A 23,534-nucleotide genomic window follows, 5' to 3' on the forward strand; every position below is an offset into this window, starting at 1 on the left:
CCGAGCTGATGGCATGAAGCCGTGAGAGTTATGAGGAAGTCACAGCTCGGTGGTGGTACGTTCTGTACAGGCGGTAAAGTGCCTTCAAACTACCTCAAAGATTGAAAAAAGGTCACAAACTGTCTCGACAACTTCTGGAAAGAAGAAATGAAAGTCGCAACGCACACAGTGAATTCTGAGCGATCAGCCGTTTGAATTTATCAGATCACAAATTTGTGTTTGAGCTAAATTCTAAATTCTCTGATTACAGCGTCTGAAATGTCAATATTTTCTGGTTTCTTTCCTCCTCAGTGACAGTAAACTGAACGTCTTTGGGTTGTGCACAGAACAAGAACATTACCTTAAACTTTAGGAAACACTGATCGACATTTTCATAAAAGACTAATCAGGTTTTTGAGAAAATAATCAAACAATTAATAAATTAAAAAAAAAAAAAAACAAACCCTGTTAGTTTAAGCCCTAAAGGGAAAATTCATGCATTATGAATTTTGTGTATATTTCAATAGTACAATTTGTCTGTATCTACATGTGCACTATCAGTGTTTTTCTGCTGTGCATTAATGTCATTTTCCCCATTTTTAGAGAACTCAGTAATCAACGGCACTCACCAGTATTTCTTGTTTGTCTTTCCTTATGATGTCACTACATTTTGCACCGTTTCCTTTGCTGCTTTGATCTTCATCCAACCAATCAGCTCAAACCCAAAGTCCAGAATCTTTAACATTTATAGGACAAGATAAAACTTTAAATTCTTCTGCTCGATGTTCCAACTTTGAGAAACTACACGAGAAAATACGTAATAGAAAAACAACAAGATATGAGTTTAATATATTAGTCAAAATAACAATAAGTGCATTAAAATTAGAATGGATTAGAAAAAGTAATGCACTAAGTAATACTGGCAATGATTCTGAGGTAGTAAAGTAGCATCAGACAATAAAAGGAATGCAACACACGACACTGAAACTGATGTTCCACAAACTGTTGAGAGAAGTGATGTTGATGTGATTGTTCAGATTTAAGTGTTCCGGCCGTCATTCCTGCAGAAGGAGGAGGAGTTGTTTGAAGTCTCACCTTTCTCTCTCTCTCTCTCTCTCTCTCTCCTGGGTGTTTTCAGGGTGGACCCGATTCCCTACGACACTCCCAAACCAGCAGGACACACCCGGTTCGTGTGCGTTTCGGACACGCACTCGCGTACAGATGGCGTCCAGATGCCCTACGGCGACGTGCTGCTGCACATGGGCGACTTCACCGAGCTGGGGCTGCCCTCCGAGGTTAAGAAGTTCAACGACTGGCTAGGTACTAAACTGCTTAACACGCGCATTCATCCGCACGCATGCATTGTTTCCGCGCTCGCACACCGCCGACCAGTCCGTAATGAGGCCAGAGGCACGAGACACGTTGCGTGCTTAACTGGTAACCGGACCACACAATGAACCTCCCGCCCCTCTCCCCTGTTGACCCCCCAACTGCTGTGCTAAAGTGTCCAGTTTAACCCGTCTGACCTAACACCCTGGTTCAGTTAACCTCTGACCTCCCCCTCTGGCTCCATGCTGTGGGTGGGAGTCCTGGGCTTTGTGTGTCTGTATGTGTGGTTTCAGTCCCAGCAGCCAGTGTTTCATCTCTGGACCCTGATCTGAAACGACTCTGCAGCATTTTTTATTTTTTTTCTTGTCCCTCTTATGTAGTCATGTTTCACACACAAGAGAATAAAAAAAAAAAACACGCATGCAAGCCGACGTTGCTTCTCACCAAGCGCAGAAATCGATAAGTGCCACCCACCAGTCTGACCTGTAACACTGTTGAGACGTCTGAACTCTTTCTCTTCTTGTTCCAATCATTTGTGTTCGCCCGATCGGCCCTGGGCAGCTGAAACAGAACAAGCTCATGAAATTTATTGGGAAGGAGTGCAAGAGACTCGACGGAAGCCGATTCTATAGGCGGATAAATTCGCCCTGGGTGCTACAATTTGCAGCAAAGCCGTGTCTGCGTGAGTTGAAAACGTTTAAACCTAAAAGAAATGTGAATCCGGCTCATGAGACGAGGGCAAAACGGAGACACGCTGGAGGAAATTACTGAAAGAAGTACAGTTCTGAAATCAGTCACACAAACGCCCTCCCTGCACAAAACCGGTGTGCACGATGTTCACAAGCGCTACGTAACGTCTCGCGCAGCAGTGAATAAACATGGACTGCAAAAACAATCCATCACCTCATGGAAAACTCACTTTTGCTGCACATTTCTGCACCAGTCTGCACAGAAAAGTAGATGTAAAACATGGGAGATCTGGGCTTCACGGTGGCAGAATCCATGCTCAGTTCAGTACTACATTTTTTACAAGAATGGAAATGTTCATTTTCCCATTCAGCTATCATGAAAACAAAGCTCAGTTTCTTTGATTAAGCAGTAAAAAAAAAAACATGCAACAATCATGTCATGAGTGTGAAAAGAAGCCACCATGACTTACTGTCATTGTTTCAGAGTAGAGAAAAAAAAATACAAACCCCATCAAGTGGCTCCTCTCAGACTCTATGTTTGGGGTGTCAAACACTTGCTCCCTGCAGAGTTGGGAGGTGGCTGTCAAAGCTCTGCCTCTGCCTGCACAAAACTGATGTGCATGATGTTAACAAGCTCGACGTAACGCCCCTCACTGGGCCAGTAGTAGTGAATACAGGTGGGCTGCAAAAACAGGCCATCACATGATAGAAGATTTGCTTTTGCTGCATTTTTTCTGCACCAATCTGCACCGAAACTGGAAAATATCAAGATCTAGGATTGGTGGTGGCAAAATTCTTGTTTAGTTCAAGACTGATCGCTTGCTTTGTTTGCTAGAATGGAAATATTCCTTTTCTAGTATTCAGCCATGATAACATAAAGCTCACTTTGTTGGACAGAACAGTCAAAGTCACGAGTGTAAAAAGAAGCCGCCATGACTTGTTTTTTTGTTTCAGAATGGGAGAAAAAAATAAACCCCATCAAGTGGTACTCTCCTCCAAATCTATGTTTTGAGTATCAAACACTTGCCCCCTGCAGAGTTGAAAGGTGGCTGTCAAAGTTGTGCCTCTCCGAAGACGACAGCGGCTGCAGTCAGTCTGGATTCGCAGCACTTCCACTGGATTCCAACACTGACCCAGTTTTCACGGCGAAGGGAAAAGAAAAAAAAAATCCAGTTTTTAGAAACTTCTCAAACCAACTCCGGCAGCATAATCCACTTCTACAACTCTCTGCATGCTCGCTATGTTCAAACAGCCATATTTTCGACAAGAGTTTTGATGAAAACAGCTTCCACTGCACTCATCGGGCGCCGTCCTGTCAAGTTCACAGCCTCTTGATCTTGTGCCGCTTTGCTAGCTATGAACTGAATCTCACTAATGCAGATGAATTTGAAAACTCCCCTTAGAACAACCAGGGCTGTAGTCACATCAGTGTTTTGGTTTATTGTTTTGCAGTTCAGACTGAAGTGGTTGAATCTCTTCTTCCTTCTTATGTGGATGGTTGTTACACCTGAAGTACACCAGGGCTTCAGTGTGCAGCACAAAATGTGTACAGGGCAGAATTAACTGGTCGCATCAGTTTCAGTAAATCTGACATTAGAATGATTAATTTTATCTTTTCCAACTAAGTTTTGCTCACACTCCTGTCTTGAGTTGCTACAGAAAGCAAAGTAGCGACGAGAGGCTTGTCCATGCCCAGCCGCCTCACAGTGTTTACCTTCATCGGTAGCGTCTTCCTATAGTCTGCAGACGAGGTGTTTCAGTGACGTCTGTAAATCGCAGCTTCAGAGAACAGCTTGGGTCGAACCGTCCCTCTAAACTGCATGAATCTCTGCATGTACGCCGGTCGCATCACCATCGCAAGTGAATCCTGAAACATGATAAAATGACCAAATATTATGGATCACGTTTACTTGTGTTGCAAAGAGCCAAAGCACGGCAGGGATCAGAGGTTTTTCTGTCAGGGCATAAAGCCAAAGAAGCACAGATTATAATTATGAAAAATTGTTAATCTGCACCTGGATTCCTGTTTGTAATAATTTAAATAGTGTGTTAGGAAGTGACCAATGTGAACAATAAAGGCTGTCATACATTAGTCGGCACCAAAGTGAACATAAAATATGCACCCTAAATGCAAAAAGTCAGTGAACCAACATCAAAAGTTAATCTCAAGACCTGTAATTGCAGGTTTGATGTTAGTAAAACACCAAAGTGGTTAAACCTCTAAGCAACAAGCTGGTTCTTGGTGTTTCCTGCTCCTGTGGACTCATTTTACAGTTTAATCTAAAGTCCTGCACCTCTGTGGAAGAAGAGAAAACTCAGACACGTCGTAGGTATAACATCGTTTCAAGCCATGGATCACAAAAAGAAAGTTGGATTTCTCTGATTATTTATTACACAAAAAAGTTTTTAAAAAACTTTGAATCATCCTACATTTCCATGGCTTCACCGTTGTACCCAGAAGTGCAGAATTTCTGGTTTTTAACAGAACGTTGTTGCTGCAAACGGTTTGTTTTTAAGTCACTTTCATTAAATATCACAATTTTAATTTAGATGCTTTCAAGTTTCCTGATGAACAGTAGGTCACACGTTTAGTTCAAGGACAGTTGGAAAGTTGAAAATCTGAAGATTTTTTGAAAAAGTTTTTATAGTTTCTGGTTTTGATCAGTGGTGATTGTTTCTAAAGATAACGTTGCTTTTAAATCCAACAACAGATTTTTTGAGGGGTTTAAGTGGCTTAAAAACACAATCCCTGCCATTGGAAGGACAAAACATGTGACGTATGAAAGTTTGGACACAATAAAATCACAGGCACGGCTCTGAAAATTCAAGATTTCTTGGCTGAAAGGGAGCATTGTGTCTGAAAGTTTAGCAGCGGCTGCAAACTGATCCATGTTTGCAGGGTTTTTATTTCTCCTCAGATACATTTGCACAGTTTTAAACAGGCTGTCAACCTTCTTGAGCTTCATGAATAGTGAACGTGATTTGCAGCCACAGCAGTTCACCCACTTCACCGGCTGACTCCTTAAAGTGCTGCCAGGTGCTGTGCCCTTAATTCCTCCGAAACACAGACGCAACAAACACACAATGCACTCCAGCACAAAGAGCAAGCACACATTCATGCGGGCGCTTGGACTTCTCCTGCTCCTTTCTTCTTCTGTTTTCCACTGTGTCACCCCAAAACAGCACCTGGCAGCACCAGGAGGTCGTCCATCAGCCCAGACAGTGTGTGTGTGCGTCCGTGCTTTGTGCAGTCATTGTTAAAACACAGATATTGGCCATAATGGAGAATCGATGCGGAGCAAAGTGGAAAATGACTTTGTGTAGTTGGGAGCACCCGGCATGTTAATGTCCCGCTGAAGACTGTTGGTCTGGAGGCTGAACGTCCAGACCAGACGAAGGCCGGCGGGTGGAGACACTTGTTGGACAAACAGGAGAAAAAGTTTATGGGGTTTATTTGAAAAACAACATTTTAATGCAGCTCTAATTTCAGAAGAAAAGTGAAAACATTTGGAGCGTAAGGTCACGTTCTTCAAATAAAGCCTTTAATTCTCTAAACCTCCAAACCCACCGGCTGGATTTTGGAAAATTACAACAACAAAATACTGAAAACGCCAAAAGAATGTTTAGATTTTCAACGTTTCAGCTGTTTTGAACCAATCAGTTCACTGATAAAACAACCAAATCCTTTATTTAAAGCACTTCACGTCTCCTTTCACAACATGCCAAAAACAAATCGCTTACAGTCGCTAGAGTCTGTAAAAAAACTAAAAAATCTCCTTGATTCAGTCAAGAAGTCTCAGCTGACTCACCTGCAGTGAACACATAACGAACATTCAGGGACTTCTTTGGGCAGAACTGCAGGCTGTGTAGACGAGCGTGGAAACAAACTAAAAACGTAGGTAGTAAATTATCTATATTGTACATGGAACTGTTCCTCTGTTATGTGCTGTTTGGTCAAGAAGCTTCACCAAATCTATTCTTAAAACTGTGACTTTCCATTAAAGTCACTTCATTCTGCATGTCTCATTTAACGATGTGCCAAAACACAAGCTGTTTGCTCCAACCACAATATAGAAAAAGCAAAAGATTCTCGGTGCTACGATAAAACCATGACTGACTCAGCTGTAGGCAACACTTATGGATATTTAGGAGACGAGTACAGACACAAATTACAAATTTAAGCAGTAAAAACAATACCTTTAGTACATAGACGCCGTTTTCCTCCAGTGTTGCTAACACCTGTGTTCACTCAGATAAATGTTGACTCCAGGTTTTTTCAGTATGCGGAAGATGATTTTTGTTGTTTTATTTGTTATTATGGCTTTATAACTGTGTCATACAGCACAGTTGGTCCTCATGACGGACTGCTCTGTTTCCACACACTCAAGATTTCAGTGAAAATGAGCGACCAGTGATGAAAAATGAAACCACGATGTCCCGAGACTTGTTGGGATTGATAGAATTAAAAGAGCATTTAATTTTCACCCAGCACCAGTGCTCATAAGTCAGTCAGGAGTTTTATTGGTACACAATGTTTTCACTTTTGGCTTCTTACAGAGGTTAACTACACTTACAGTATGCTGACATGCACAGAAGCTACCTACCTGTAATAAATGTAAAACTAATGTGTTTAGATATTAAACAAATTTAAAGACGAGACCGATCAGACCTGCTCTGTCTTGTCTTTAAGTATTCATATTAGTCAAATCTGTGGGTTTTTTTTCTTTCTATAGCTTCAGGCATTTTATACACAACGTACCCTCTTTTTGTCAGTAAAAGCCAGTAATTATTGTAGACGGCGAAGTTTCCAAGCTTTCAAGTCGGAAAATGAAAACATTTTGATCATGCTGTTTTAGTTGCTACCATTTGTCTGTGCTCTTTAGAGGACAAACGGCTCTCAGCAGCTTTACATACAGAATAGCTTCTAATAAAGCGAACGCAAATGCATGTGAAAGGTTTGATATTCGCTCCAAGGCCGGATTGTGTCCTTGTTGACGCAGGCGGAGAGAGTCTGAGTGAGGGAAAATGGAGGAGGTCAAGAGACGGCAGCGTGATGAAAATCACAAGGAAAAAAGTGCGTTTTAAAGGCACATTAGTTCAATAATTGTTTTTGATGTTTTCTTCTGGATGAAAGACTGAGGTTGCGATGTACGGACTGATTGCTGAGACGCGCTCAAAAACCTAAACATGCGGCGCGTCTCAGGAAGAGCAAGAAGTGTACTCGTCACATTTAAATGTTTTCTGCCACCAGTGATGCTTGTTTTTATGGTCGCTGTCTGGTTTGACTTGACGCGTTCTCCGAAAAATGCCTTGATTTCCTGTTGACAGTCTGGATTTTCATGGAAAGTGCAGCAATCTGTTGAGAATTAAGTGTTTGGTACACGAGGATACACAATGGATCTTTCTCTAATAATTCCATCCTATGAAACTCTGGGTTTAGGTTGGCTAATGAGAACCAGTTATACATTTGAAGACTGAGGCGTTTTTCAAAGAGGATGCTGTCGATTTTGAACCTCTTTGGCTGCCTTTCGTGTCACCCGTGAAGACGGAGCAGGTCCATCCACAGCAGTGGCTCAAAAACCGAAGCTTCCTGAAAGTCAGTAGTTGCGTAACTAAATGTAATCGCTGTGCAAAAGCAGCATCATGCAGGGAGGAGGTCCAACAGCACAAAGCATTTTCTGCAGTGGAATCTATTGGAAGTGCAATTTCAGCCAGAATTCAACAAAATCAGTGATTGTGCAGCTTGAGGAGGCTGTTTTAGGTGGATTTCTTTTTAAACTGTTGTGTTCCTCCTCGTACGCTTTAGAGGAGACAGCAGGTTGTCCGGGCCATCGACTGCTGTTTGGCCTCTTGGAGGAGATCGTTGGAGATTGATGCCGAGTTTTCCCTGAACCAGCCTTTCTGATGATACCGACTCTGATCTCCCACTTTAATCTGCTCCCGGAGGACTCCTTAGTGTGTGATGTTGTGTCGGTAATAAGTAAATCATTTGGCATAAAGATTGTGCAAATCCAATCAGTTAATCACAAAATGCTGAAAACAAAACACCAGAACACTCCCAGTTTCTGCGTCCTGGTTGGGTTTTGGACTGTTGGTTGGACAAACTGAGACGTTTGGGAACTTCAGCTTGTAACTTATTTTTACAGTTAATTTTATAAACTAAACAATTAATCAAGTGCAGGTTAGCTGGTAAATTAATCAATAGTGAAAACATCCAGCAGACGCTGAGCAACATTAGCATTCAGTTGAAGTCTCTGATCACCAGATAAACGTAGCCTCCTAGCCTTGTTGTGTTTATTAACTCCTGATGGAGATGTCTGCTGGTTCAGCTGCTGAATGCTGCACCGTGTTCACCAGCTAGTCGCTGACTGTAGCTCTGCTGCTTGGTGCTGGTCAGGAGGCACAGTGGCTTTGTTAGAGCTTTGATGCTCACGAGAGCAGCGAGTCTAAACCAAAGGAGTAAAGTAGCCGTTTGTTAAACCAGCACAGAAACCCGACACTGAAATGTTCCTTAGAGTCGAAGGAAACGAGTTGGCAGCAGGTTTCTGACTTCACATTAAACATTATCTTTAAAGAGTAACCCTCTGAACCTTAAAATCTGCCGACAGGTTTGAAAGGTGTGTTGTCTGTAAAAAAAAAATACAGAAATAACACCAATTATCAGAGCCAGAAACATACAAACAAAGAGAATCATCAGATTTCCAACGGTCCTTGAACTACACCTCTGTTAAATACTTTTTATTCAGGAAACTTCACCAAATCTAAGCTTAAAATTATGAATTTTCTTCCTTATTCTTTACGTCTTAGCCATTTGTGTTTCTTTTTAAACTACCAGGAACCCATCAGCGACTCATCTGCAACTAACAGTCAGGGCATGTGGGAGAAAAGTATAAAAAACAAATTAAATATGTAAGTCCTAAATAACCTATAGTATGTGGAGTCTCCATTTCTACTGTTGTATCTGAGAAAAAAAGTTGAACATGCTGATTCCTTTCTTCGGTCAAACTTTGTGAAATAAATAGTCAAAGAAAATCAACTGTATTTTCTCTTATTCTTTATGATTTATGACGTTGTAACTGTGACATTCTGCACAAAAGAGAGGTGCAGGACTTTATATTGTAGTGAGAAATGATCCCACAGTGGGTAAAAACGTGACAGGAGCAAAAACAACCAGAAACCACTTGGCTACAAAACTAAAATTTCCCCTCATTGTCCGGAGCTTTTCATTTCAGTCTAAATGAGTCTAAATTAGTCTGTAACTAGCTATAATTGTAACGGTTAAGTGGACAACTTTTACCCCTTAAAACCGAACCGATGCACTTTATGTCTAAACTGACAAAGTGTTTATTGTAGAGGTGGAGCTCACATCAACTAAAACTTCCCGACATGACTTTTCTGTGTAGTTCAGTAAATTCTGTTTTAAAAATTCTGCAAATTTCAACATTTTTTTCCAACAAAGAGCTGATAAAACATCCCACTTTGTATCAAAAATAAACACTAAATAATGAACTTGCTTCTGAAGACCCTCGTTTGTGGAGAGACGGACGTTCACCTGGTTTCCTCATGATGCACCTCTGCAGACACATCTGTAGTAAATACAAATGACTTTCATAATTTCATGGGTCTGATTTTGTCAGAATCCAGACAAACTCCTTTTATGCATTTCTGAAATATATCTCTACTTTCTGCATTCACTGTAAGATAGTCGTAGAAACAACAACTTCACAATATGAATTATTAAAAGCTAATATATAAAAATCTGCCAGTGTTATCGTACCAAATGAAGGACGATCTGGATGTGTGACTCGTTCTTACAGTGACCATGATAAGAGCTTAAACATAATTAGTAGTAAGATAACCCTGGAAACAGCCTCGGGCTCGCTGGGTTTAATAAACAATGAGCGTTGAATTATTTGCATTTTGAGAAGCTTTAGGATTATTTTAAAAGTTTCTCCTTTGTTGTCGTGAGTTTGACAGCAGAACCAGAAAGTTAGTCGTGTTTTTACCTCCTGGTGTTTCCGACATCGTCCAAATACTTTAACGATGATTGATAAGTTGTTTTATAAAACTAATGTACATTAGCTGCTTCTGCGCTAATTAGAAAATGTGTTATTTCTTTGAGCATTAATTCGAGGAGACGTGAGAGGAGATGACAGTTTAATTTTCTTAGATAGTCACCTTATTAATTTACGTGATTTCATGTCAAATAAATTTTATTAATCTCCCATTTAACCATTTAAGAGTGTATTTTTAGTAATGTACCGTGGAAAACTAATTGAGGTGTTTTGTTTTTTTGAGTGTGCAGATGTTTACGTGTCTCATCCAGATGTCTGACAAAACACTTCAGTGATTCATGTTCTTCAGAGTTTTGTTTTGATTTCTTTTACACTCTCCTTCATACTCCTGGTTGTCAGTAAAGAATAAAATAAAATAAAAAAAACTAGGTATATCACTCCATCAAGAGTCTCTAAGATATATCACAGTGGCAATAAAAAGCAGTAGAAATTCCCAGTGGAGTAATGGAGATGGAGTTGTTTGATGGTAATTATGTTTTCCCCAGCTTTTCCCTGCCTGGTGGCGGCGGAGAGGATGATTCGCTCTGGGGTGTGTGTGTGTGTGTGTGTGTGTGTGTGTGTGTGTGAGCGTGTAAATGGATGCGTGATCCAGTTAGAGTGCTGGGGGACTGAGAGACGGCGCTCTCATTTAAGGTTAGACTGGAATTTATGATCCTGAGATGCGACAAGAGCTAATTTAGAGCAGCACGAATGAAACTTATAGACCGGGGAGCCATGATTCTTTCATTTCCAGCATTACAGAGCACACACTCTCTTTCAGGCGCGTGGGATGTGGTTCAGGCTTCTTCTTCTTCTTCTTTTTTTTTTTTTTATCTCCCCGTATTGAGCCGCAGTGATTTCATTGAATTTTTATTCGCATGTATTCACTTTCGATTAGTTTTAGTTCCAATTGTGGACTCGGCCACTGCAAAAATTGAGCAGCGCGCTCGCATCTTTTCCATCAAAACCAATTTCATTCAGCAAATACTTTATATTGGACTCTTTATTCGGGATTTTATTCAATTTGCCCTCTTGGCTCGCATCATAACCCGGTGCCATTACTGGCCACAGTATTACGGAGAAACAAACAGACAAAAGGGCTTCACAACACATTGGTGTCAGCTAACAGCGGTGAGGCATAAACCGTCCTGTCAGTCGGACTCCATGTTGTTGCTGGATGCGGTTATCTCACCGGTGAAGCTGAAACAAAAGTGTTTTGTCAATAAATATTTCTAGGAATCTTATAAAAATCTGCTGAATTTTGTACATACAGATGCAAACCTACGTCTATGTCAAAGCTGCCAAAGTCTTTTTTTTTTTTAAGATGGCGTAGCTACATTTTTAATTATCCTCAGCAGCTAGCGTTGGAGGCATTATGTTTTCAGGTTGTCCATAAGTACACATATCCATCCATCCGTCCTATGAAAGTGTTTTTTTTGCTAGCTTGGATCATTCCAAACATTAGTGCTTTTAGTTTGTAAATCTGCGTTCATTTTCTAACTGTATCCTGTTAGTAACTATAATAGTAAGAGTTTAATTTGTACAGCACAGTTCATGCAATTAATGCAACTCAGAGGGCTTTAGATGAAAAAAAGAGATTAAAATCAATCTAAATCACAAAAATCTAGTCCATAATAAAGCGAACAAATAGACGAAAATTATGTGATGCTACCTAAAAACGACATCCTTAAAAAGCTGCTATCTGCTGAATTAAATGTTCTGACGTCCTCTGGCAGCATCAAGCATTTCTGTACGTCTTTAGTTCTGCTCTGGGGAACGTTTAGGAGACCAGAGTTAGAGGGGCCCGACCAAACCAGCATCTCACATAAACACTCAGGAGTTACTTCAGGAAGAGGTTTAAAAACTAAAAGCACATTTTAAAAATGAATTCTAATATGAACAGTATTGACTTTGCTGCTTTGATAAGAAGCTGTGTCTTGGATCATCTGAAGTTTGTTTAAAGGACAGAAAGCAGAGAACCTAAAATATAACCGTCTGACATTAGTGTAGAGAATGTTTAAACTTTAGTAATCTGGATAAATTCATTCGCATAAAGTCAGTACTGATTGTACTCAAACCCAAAGTCAAGACAGACAAACTACCAGAAACCAGAAAATTAATCTGCAACACCTTTAATACCTTTGATCATTTAAGTCGTTTGTCCAGCAAATACATTTGTGAATATTTTCATATTTTTTGCACCGTTTAGGCTGTTGGTTGCACAAGACAAACATTTTGTCAACAGCACTTACACAGATTGTGACGTTTTTCAGAGTTTTCCCACATTTTCATGAAGTCAGCCGTCAGATGAATTATTGATGAAAATAATAATTAGTTGCAGCTCTATTATAAATGACATTGTCTGGGTTCGGGGTGCTGCAGCTGGGTGCAGAGTGCTGCAGCGTCCATTCTTCTTGTGGATATGGTTCAGTTAACTCTGCACATAAATTATCCCGCGGATTAGTCCACACAGAACCTCCAGAGCAGGCAAAAAAAGAAGAAGACAGACAGGGAGGAAGGAAGACTGGAACAAAACCAACAGGAAGCCTAAAAAAAAAGTGGATCCAGGAGAGGAGAAAGAGAAATATAGAGAATGAATGGAAGGCTGATGAAGGCCAGACCCGCTCGCTGAGTGCTCAGTCGGCTGGAATAAAGTAGTAAGTCAGTTTCTTGATGGCGAAGGGGAACCGGGACAAATCACCTCGACAGAGGAGAGCGAAAAGGGCACAGCCGAAGTTGAAAGATGAGGGGATGAGAATTGTAATAGATGTTCCTCTCTATTTAGTTCAGGTTCATGCTTTTTCCAGCTGCCTGGCATCTGCGGAGATGGACGGTGGTCCGCTGGGGTCAAGCTGAGCCGTCAGCTGTGGTTCTAACCTCTATGACTGTCTGAATTGAGGGTATTTTTCCCCTCCAATTATCTGACTTTCTTCCCGGTCCTGATCCGTGCTCGGGGTTAGGTATACAGCCAGCTACTGAGGGAGTCTCTGCGTCACGTACAAAGTGTTTGGACAAACTGCTGTTTCTGTAGAAACAGACTGACCCGGTGAAAGCACGCAGTGTCTTTATGATTTTATACAATGCTGGTTTTACCTTGAAGCACGGCAGAACTGTGGCTGTAAAGAACTGTACGCAGTCTAACAGAATCACAATACTTCCTATTTTATACTGTATACATCTGTTTGTCTTTCCTTTTGTGTTATTTTGCTTTATTTTCTTACTTGTATATTGCTGCTACAACAATATTTCACTGCTGTAACTGTGTTTTTAACAATAAAGAACTATTCTATTCTATCCTATTGTGAGTTCAACGGCTTTAGAAACATGATGCAGTTTAAATGAACTTCTTGTTGTGTTGATAACGGGAAGTAAAACATGTACAGATGCATATATTTAGAAAACACAGAATCTGAGCTTGCCACATTTGCAGAAGTTTGTTCAGAAATGCTGAACCGCTGCCAAGTTAAGAGCTGCTCTCAATCTGCAGTGGTTCATTTTTTTTAGATTGAAAGTTCAGACTTCCTCAGAACGGAGGGACTTGATTGTTGTGTCTCCTTTAATGTCACGTAATATAAACAAAGTAAAGATGCCTCCATTTGAGATCAAATTTCCTAGAAATGTTCTGTAACTGTCCCAACATTTGTGACTTTGGGAGGTCAGACTCTTTATACGTAGCTGCAGGGTCCTTTCTTCAGTTCTGTATCTGTTCAGCTTGTGCACAAAAATGTCATCATCAGCTCCGTATTGGTGGAGCGATTGTTAGTTCAAGACCAAAGCCATGCAGACTTCTGTGTGGACAGTACGTGGACCTGACCTGACCCCCTTCTCCCTGCTCGTCTCTTCCAGGTGGCCTCCCGTACGAGTTTAAGGTGGTGATCGCCGGGAACCACGAGCTGACCTTCGATAAGGACTTTATGGCCGAGCTGGTCAAGCAGGATTACTACCGATTCCCGTCGGTCTCCAAACTCAAACCAGAGGACTTTGACAATGTCCAGTCGCTGCTCACAAACTGTGTGTACCTGCAGGACTCGGACGTCACCATAAAGGGATTTCGGATATACGGGACGCCATGGTAAGAGCTGCTTCTCTCTCTTCTGTCCTCTCCCCAGAGCTCGTCACACTCAGGCGTCTTTTGTAAAACGCCGAGTCACGTTTGTGTCTCGCCGCGTCGTGGATCCCCGAGGTGAAGGTGCGCCTTCTCCTCTGTCGGCGTCTGGCTGATTTCCAGCTGCCCTCCCCGCACTACTCTGCTGTTCGCTCTCGGCGAGGGGCCTCCCTTACATGCAGGGTGCTATTCCCAGCTCGCACATTCCTTTATGAGCTCAGGACCTTCGCCTGCTCCCCGGGCTTATGTTACACCTGTGTTTTGACACAGGGTTAAGTGATACGCGTGGTACCAGGACACTCTGTCAATAGCCTCTCAGGTGTGGAAGAAAGCGCCGGGGGGAAGGTGTGCTCGGTCGAGGGGTGCCGTACGCAGCGTGCATTCAACGTACGGAGGAGGGTTGTTAACGGAAAAGATGGAAGAAAACTCTCCTGAGATTGCTGCTGTATCCACGAGCGTTTATGTTCTAATGCAGGTTTATTCAGAAGCTTTAAAATCTCACTCTGTTGGAAACCTTTGTTCATGAATTAGCATCGTTTAAAAAAACGGATGTGGGAGTAAAAACTGGCTTGAAGGAAGAAACAATAAGCGTATGGCTGCAGCTAAAATAGAAGAAATAGAAGAGTCCAGTTTCATATACATATTCATACCTAATTTGTATATATTTTGTTGCCTTTTTATTTATTTTTGTAAAGGATGCCATGATACTTTGACCGTTTTTCTAATTAATTTTCAGCTTTCCCCTCCCCCCAAAGGGAAATTCATCTCGCAGGAGGTGAAACACACAAAACATTAAAAAAAAAAAAAGAGAGAGAACTGGTGAGACTAATATATAAGAATATATGCAAATAATTAACACTTAAATGTAAATAAATTACAGCGCGTATTAAAGCAGCTGCATGACAGTCATCGCTGGCAGTGAGAGTGGATTTATAGGAACGTTAGAATATTAGAGCCGCGAGACTTAATTGATTACTGATTCCTCGGTTTGAGGATAAAGTAGAAATTCTCAGATTTAATGACTATTTTTTTCCTTTGCTTACTTTTCTGTGACATTAATTTAAATGTTTTTGAATTGTGTTTTTTTGTGGACAAAAAAAGACGTTTACAAACATTTTGTCCAATTTTGAGAAACAGTAATTGACAGTTTTGGCCATTTTCTACCGTTTTATAAACCAAATAACAACTAATATTTCATTAATAGAGAAGCTAATCGACATTTTATTACGCAATGGGAAATAGTCAGTAGTTGCGGCACTATAATCCCAACAACATCATTGACTTACTTTGACAAAATCCAGGAATTTAGAATAATAACTTGGATAAAATTTTGAATTTTGTCAATTATTTCTATGAATCAATCAGAGTAATTTTTGTCATTTTAGCATTTGTATGCAGTAAAACAGAAGTTTCATGTTCTGCAGTCATCCGGATCTCTTTGCCTGAACAGCAGTGTGTCCCTCAGCGATTGTGTTTCCTGCTCTTGACTCTTCTCACCTTTTGCTATGAAGTCAAAATGAAAGAAACCACAGCGGCCGAGTCTGAACTCGGTGCGTTTGAACACTCTGACCTGGTCTTCACTGCAGCTGCGAGCCTCATTGTGCGACAGTCGAGGCGGACGCTTCCCCCTGTCCTGCTGTGACTCTTCCCCGCACGGTGGACCTAAAATAACTATTTAGGTCACACCTTCATCCTTTTGGCGGCTATAATTAGCAGGTTTTGGCTTCAGAGGTGCTGCTAGAGGAGAGGAGCAGGGGCAGATCCCAGCATTCCTCAGACATCACAGCAGCAGCAGCAGCAGCAGCAGGATGAAGGGATTACTGCCGATTTCCCCTCCATCCTTCCTCTTTTCCATCCTTCTGTTTGAACGAGGAAGGATGCTACCCCCGCTCTCCCTGGTGGGTGTTTAGTGTGAGGGCTGGTAAGTGTCTGTTGTGACAGCTGGGGGTCTCGTGAGGCAGAGTGGACAGCTTGGCCGCCCGTCCCCCCCCCGCCAGCCCTGCTCGGCTTCCTCACCTCCTTCACACCCATATGCCGCCGTGGCCCGAGGTCTGGCCGGCTTGTCCAGTGTGAGGTCTCACTTAGCCCCGCAGTGACCCCTCACTTCATCAGCAGCTCGCCAGCTCGCCGCCTGGGTGGCCGAGATCCTCCGAGCCCCGAGCGCTCCGCTTCTGCAGGCCTGGACGCGACAGCATCAGTCAGGAAATGTAGCGTGTAACAACCACCTGATAAACGCTGCTGCTGCTGCTGCTGCTGCCGCCTTAGAAACAAGTTTCACGTTAGGCTCGCTGGCCCGTTCCCCTAATCACACGTCTGCTTTCAGTGATGGAAAACGTATTCATATCCATCCAGATTATACCAGCCGATATGTAGAAGATCTCCACTGAAAGGAATAATTTAATCCATAATGTTGCTGAGTAAATAGATGCAAGAAGAAAAAAAAAACTGGACACAAGTGGTTCAGAAGTATTAATTCTAAAGAACTGAACAGAGTGATCAGTGCTGTAAATGCTGATTATCCTCTTTTCTGATGCCTAAACATCCACAAAGTGTTTTGACAATGTAGGTCGTCCTGGTCGAGTTTGGACTCTACAAACGCATCATCTCTTTAATTCTCACCATCGTGGATTGTTTAATGCGTGTAAATCTCATCAAGTCTCTCAAACAGGTAGCACTGCCTGCCGTCTTTATGCGATTAGCTTTCTGTAGAGAATTAGGCGTTTTTAATATGACTGCACACAGGAAAATACTAATTGTCATTTGTGTTTAACCACAAATGGACCAAACGTGCTGCGTGACGTTGGAATAAACCAACGTAGTTTTACCACAAAATATGTGAAGAGTTCATTTGCAAAAACAGATAATTCTATTTGTGTAGATTTTCAGAAAACTTTTTTTTTTGTTGTTGTTTGCTTGAGATAAAATCAATCAAACTGAAGCTGAGTGGATTTGACTCAGTAGAAATGACAACAGTAGAGATAACTTCAGTTTGATTGATACTGTCTCAGGTAGACGATGGAGAAGTGGGTTTTCTGAGGGTTTGTGAAGATGGAGTTCTCTGTTTTCGCAAATGAACTCTTCATTTATTACAATATGATAAAAATACAGGAGTTTTCATTAGATTACTTTAATACCTCTGTTTGGAAAGAGTTCATCATTCCAAAATGATTGTGTTGATTTTGTAGTGAATCTGCATCAAAAACGCAAAATAATTTACGAAAATCTTAAAAAGCCTTCTGGAAATGTTCTCATTGATGTACGTTTTCGACTTCGGGTGTCAACAAGATGCTCGTATATGTTTCTGTAGCCAAAATATTTCCGTACATAAGCTTTGCTTCTTTCTGCAACTGCATCGTCCATTTCCAGTTTTTCTTTCTTGTCATTCGCTCGGTTTGCTGTGCACACGTGGAGCCTGCATGCCAACTAACTCCCTGTCTTGCAAACACATATATATTTAAATTCAATGTATTCAAGAACCCTTAAATCAGAGTATATTAGATAATACGACAGACTTCTCTTAACGATTAGTCGTGGAACATGAGAAGAAAAAGTTGTAGTACGATGTTGTGTTTGAGTTAATTAATCTTACGTGACTGTTGCACGTTTGCCGTGTCGATGCTGAAACAATACATCGTGCCTCTCTACATTTCAGAGCGTGTTCGGTTGCAGCCCTGCCCGGCCGTATTTATAAAATGCCAATCACTGGAACAAAATATCATCAGGAGCCAATTTCCTTGTTTCTTCTCGTTCTAACAAGAAGTCCGCTTTGCTTGTTTCTATTCTGAAAGCTTGTTTGCTCTAAAGAAACATTCTGCTTTTTGAATCCATCAGTCGCTCCGCATGTCAGATGAAAACACTGATGGAAACGCATTTTCCCGAAGCGACGTCTCCGTACAGCACAAGTATTTAGATTACAGCCACCAGCACAGTGGAAAACAAAGTCTGAACATTATCTTTACGGCCGCTCTGTGGTGTTTTATAAAAATCTAGTGAAACAAGTATTTGTTGTTTTTTTTCCACAACCGCTGCGTCAGTTCGACAGATTTCTGCCTCAACCGCAAACAAGACTCTTGAGTTTTCTCAGAAAGTCGTGGTGAAGCAGCAGGTTCATACACAATGCCACTACAGGCTTTTTTTTTTTTTTAATATTATCTGTACAAGACGGAAGAAAACACTCTGCCCTGACTGACTGATGAGCAACATTGCACCCTTTTGTTCCATCCCTGCTTCCACCGTCGCCGTTATTCTTTATCAATCCATCATTTAAATGTCTGTTTTAAAGGTCTTATGGATAAAAATGACATTCTGCCGCAGCACTTCTCGCAGCATAATCCCTTTTGTAATTATCGGAAGCAGGTTGTCGGTTCAGCGTGTGGCCATTTACGGCGGAAAGATTTGGATAGAGCGGCTAATGCAGCTTGTTTTACGGCGATAATCTGCACTTTTCCCACGGCCGCAAGTTTATTTTTTGTCTCCTAAAAACTTGGGAAGTTAAACTCTGCTCTGAAGTCGACTCTTCGGGGATGGAGGTGGATTTGAACGAGCTTTGCTCACTGACGTAGCTTTTTGGTTACTTAAATATGTGTTGAAATTGTGCCAACAAGTTGCCGCAGTTAATTAATCTCACCAGAGTATTTGAAAAACCAGCTATCCTATATATATATATTAAAAAAAAAGCATCTTCACAGTTGAAGGGAAACTTGCCCCAGATGCTGGAGCTCTCCTTGAGCTGTGGGTTTACTGCTGGGGGGAAAAAAATGAAATGTTTTCAGAGAGGAGATTTATTTAAAAACAGAGGCGTTAAGGATTGTGAGGTGAATTAAAATTCCTTAAAGTACATTTTTTGTTGTCAGAAGTAAATTATAAATTGCAGTTTTCCTTCCCTTTCTGACACCATTTAAGCAAAGTGAGAAATCCCGTGGCCTTCATGAAGCATCATTAGCCAAACATGTACGCACGCTTTCCATTTCCCCTCCTAAAACAAAACCTTTGCTTTAATTCGCCGCAGATTGCTTTCATGCAGACGAGCGTTGATCTGAAAGGCTGCAAGGAAATGTCATTTTGTCGTTCTCTTCTCTGAACTTTATCCACTTGCAACTGAATTAAGAATTGGAATAACATTAAGATTCTGAGGAGCAACAAACCGCGGCGTCTGAAACGTTTTTAATAAATGTTAAATCTTCTATTAGAGAGCATCCTTGATCTTTCAATAGCAGAATAAATAGGTGGCATAAAGGGAAGGCAAATAGGTTGTCAGAAGTATTTCAAGGGTGGCAATTAAAAATGACTATCAATTAAGATCCTGATTGTTTTTCTAATGACTCGTCTTCGAAGTCACATTTTTCTAAAGTTATGTCGTCTTGTTGTTGTTCAAACAGACTTTCAAGGAGCAAATTCTTGACAATTTGAGAAGCAACTATTTGGAACTATTTGCTTAAAAATGACTGAAATTATTAATTGTGGAGATGTTTTTTTTTATTATTTTGTCAGTTGACTGATTGGCTCATTGTTTCAGCTCCACAATTTGGAATCTCTCAAGGATGAAATCCAGCTTAGAAAGGTCCCGCGGTTGTCAATGCTTTGTTTCTTACAAGTAAACCACAAAAAATATATGCTTTCACAGACATGAAATACGAAGAATTGTTGCTCTGTCGGTCTGTAGAAGTGACAGGAGTCTGTCGGTCAGACTTTTTGATTAATGTTCCTCACAGTCTCATTCAGGTGTAAACACCAACAGAACGCAGAGAGCAACAGGATGTGATGTGAAGTACAATACATCACATGAATAAACAACATTAAGAATTCATGGAGTGAACTGCAGTTAGATGCTGATCCATCCTGTCTCCATATCGGGGATAAATTCTAATTATTAGTAATAAATAAGACCAGTGCTGTTGTTCCATGTGCATAAATAGTCGCTGCTGCTGTTTGATGCTACAAATGTTTGATAAACTGTAAAGAAAAACTCCTACAAACAGCTTTACAGCATCATAAAAACATAGTAAAAGACGCAGATTTAAAATAAGAACAGACTAAATGATTCGACATGAGATGAACGGATCAAACAAATATCTGAAATTGATTTAAATAATTTTGCAGTCATAGGAGGCAAAGTCTGAGCTAACATGAACAAACTAAACTTCAGCTGCTGTTAATCATTGATCAGATTTATATGGCCCTTTTCTAGACACTCAAAGTCGCTTTACACTGTCAGTTATTCATTCACACACATTCATTCTGGTGGTGGTAGCTATGACTGTAGCCACAGCTGCCCCGGGTCAGACTGACGGAGGCGTGGCTGCCATTCTGCCCCTCCAACCACCACCAGGCCAGGTGGGTGAAGTGTCTTGCCTGAGGACACAACGGCCATGACACAGGTTACAGGGCGATCATTGACCGTCTCGTTCTACCACCTGAGCCACAGCCGCCCCTGTTAATGTCTTCAAAAAACTTGGATTAATATTTATTACTGGTGAGTCTCTCACCTGTTCAAGTCTTGCAGTAAGTTGTAGAACAAGTTGAATGAGAAAGAGGTTTTGTGGTTTTGGCTGACTTCTGCTCTTTTCGATTTGATGTTTTTTGGGGCAATATTGGTGCTAAAATGTGGAAAATTGCTCCACACAACTCAAAGTATTGTTAATAATACCGATCTGTTAACGTGAAGGCATGCAGATGAGATTTGTGTTGACAGTGACGTGGAAGCGTTACCAGGTCTGATCTGGAAATATGACCATCTGTAACAGGAAAGTGAGCAAAGTGCTTCTTCAGACACGTTCAGGTGGCCTCACGTTAACGGAAGTAAGCGCATACATGAAAGGGGCTTAAATGAATTTAAAACATGCTAATTTTCTAAGAACCTTTGACCGTTTTCATACCTTATCGCTTAACATTTTGCATTAAACTGTGGCCTGACTCAGTTCCCTCCTGTTTGGAAAATCCAGAGGTGATGGAGTGAAGGCAGCGTACCATGAAAGACAAAACTCGCCCAGTTTAATGACAGACGCTTAACAGACCAAATACCTAAACCTCCCCTCCTCGTCCTCGCCCACTCCCACACACTCGCGCTGCAGAAAGACGAGCTGGCCTCTGCACATTGTCAATCAAAAGCTCTTTAAGAGGAGCTGAAGGTCTCCCGGAGTTGGACACTTTTGGAATTTATTAACTCTTTGCGCTCCAGGCAAAAAGACCAAAGTGAAACTCTTCAGTCCCTGAACTTTACACCCATTTAATGTATTTATCAGCCCTCTTTTTAATCTTGTGCCTTTAATTCATTGCTGCAATGCAGAACTTTTTTTTTTTTTTTTGTGCAAGTGGTAAAAAGTCAAGTGCTGTTCCAGTTGATCAGTGGTAGATCAGTAGTTTTAATTAATCACTTTAAACACTTAAGATCTGTGCAGAGATGTTAGACGATTACACCCCAAAGACTGATCAACATAAAAGCTTTGATTCAGTCATTTATCAACCAAAGATCGGAAATTATTTCTGGTCAGCTTCTGGAACGCGACGAGACTTTCCCTCTTTTCTCTGTTTGGTGTCGCAGCGTGTGGCAGCGGATGAGACAAATTAAATTAATTTGGCATAACTTGGGCTTTGGAAACTTGAGACAAGTAGCGGCATAATGCTTCGTCACTATCAGACGGTCGGTAGATTACGAGATTCAGCAATTATTTGATAAAATCGACCGTTAGATTAAACGGTGCAGCCTCAGACGCACTTCCTATCAGTGACTTACACAAACGGCATGTGGTGAGGCCTGGTCACAAGCAGATGGTCACATTGTTAATTCATTCATACTTTTCTTTTTTTCTTTTTTCTTTTTTTTTTGGCAAATATGCAGCTCTAGGAAGCTTGTGACAGTGAGCAGTCGCCAGGAAAAGTAATGCAGCAGGTCAGGGTTAGTCAGAAAAACTCTCTTTTTTTTTTGCTCTTAATTTACAAAAAGTTGCTGTGAAGTGTGGCCGCTAATGGGACGACGAGGTGACACAGTTTATACAGAAGATATATCTGTCCTGTCTCATAACTATCCGCAAACCGTTCCTCTCCTGCAGCACAGTTTACACTCGGACAGCGAACACTTAAATAGGAGTGAATCATGCAACGCGGCTGCGGGACTTTCATCCATTTGTTTTCCGCCCTGTTTCAAATCAGATCGGAGTATTCGTTTATCCGCGTGACCACTGACGAGACGAGCTAAAAAACCTGGTTTGAAGCGATATTAAGTTGTTTTCCGCTGCGAGAACTGTCCCCGTAAAACCTCTTTCTGGGACGGTTCTTGGTGATCTTTAGGGTCGGTACTTGTGGATAAACTGTTGTGCAGAGCTTGATGCTTGGCTGGTTAAACTTTTTTTTTTTATGTCCTTGTCGGATTACAATCTTTTCCTCTCCAACATCTCCAACGTTAAATTTACTGTATAGGCCAACATAACAAACCTTCACGACTCTATCTCCTGTGTGCTCATAGAACTAGAGTTATGTCCAGCGACTGGTCTTTTGTTTTGCTGCGTTCTGGTTTAAAGCTGTGGGATCCTTAACTGCACCGGAAACTGAAGGGGCAGATTATGGGGAGCAATGGAAAACGACTCATTGTTACTGACCGAGCCTTTAAGAACATGCCCTTGTGGATAATCTGCATGTGACGTTGGTTCTGCGTTTTTAGGAATGAAGCGTTCTTGTGAATAAAAAACAACGTTACTAGTGTGGAGCTGCAACCGCTGTAATCGAGGTGATTTAGGTGTCTATAAATGATCCAAACAGGCCTAAGTTTTTAGTGTAACAGACATTTAAAGATTGCGTATGTTTGTTGCCCTCAAAGAAAGGAAGTGAAAGTCTGGTCTCTGCAGTGTTGGTCCAGACAGTAGCAACGCTGCACGCTATTCATTTACATGTTGTTTAAATTGAAAGAACAAACTTGACAATAACGGCTAAATTCAAACACAAATGCACGACTCATTAGTCCGACAACATTACAGGTCATTACAGGTTAAATCATCATCGTCTGGATCCGATTAACTGAACAAAATTCAGATTAGATCTATTTTGGCCGGTGGTATGAATTTGCATGTCACATTCCCTAAAGTAAAGTAAAGAACGCACTGATGCAACTGGAGACACAAATCACTTCATCAAGCAGTAAATCAGTTCTTTTTATCTTAAATATTTCCAATCATTTGCTCTTTACAGCTTCTCTGACGTGACTGTTTGCTGTTTTGGTTTAGCAAAAGTTTATTTAAGCAGTTTAAAGAAACGCTTCACAAACCCACGACGGGCCTTGTTTTGATTTCTAAAGTATGAGTCAGTTACAAGAAGCCATAAAGATAATCGTAGCACCTCCTCCCGTGTACACGCTCGTATCAGACATCGGTGTGGAGGAATGACGGC

At 41.2% G+C, this 23,534-nt stretch overlaps 1 protein-coding gene across 1 annotated transcript in view; it reads left to right on the forward strand.

The window, feature by feature from the left end:
• Positions 1–1,117: 1,117 nt before the first annotated feature.
• mpped2a (metallophosphoesterase domain containing 2a) overlaps positions 1,118–23,534 on the forward strand; it is a gene marked incomplete at its 5' end in the record, with an annotated part of 63,943 nt that continues 41,526 nt past the window's right edge. Inside the window, 2 exons of the mRNA XM_008298160.1 lie at positions 1,118–1,299; positions 13,898–14,123. Of these exons, the coding sequence (XP_008296382.1) occupies positions 1,118–1,299; positions 13,898–14,123 (408 nt within the window). The remainder of the gene's footprint in view (positions 1,300–13,897; positions 14,124–23,534) is intronic.

Source organism: Stegastes partitus, unplaced genomic scaffold, assembly GCF_000690725.1.
Source record: "Stegastes partitus isolate 25-593 unplaced genomic scaffold, Stegastes_partitus-1.0.2 Scaffold1289, whole genome shotgun sequence".
In the NCBI taxonomy this organism is placed as follows: domain Eukaryota; kingdom Metazoa; phylum Chordata; class Actinopteri; family Pomacentridae; genus Stegastes; species Stegastes partitus.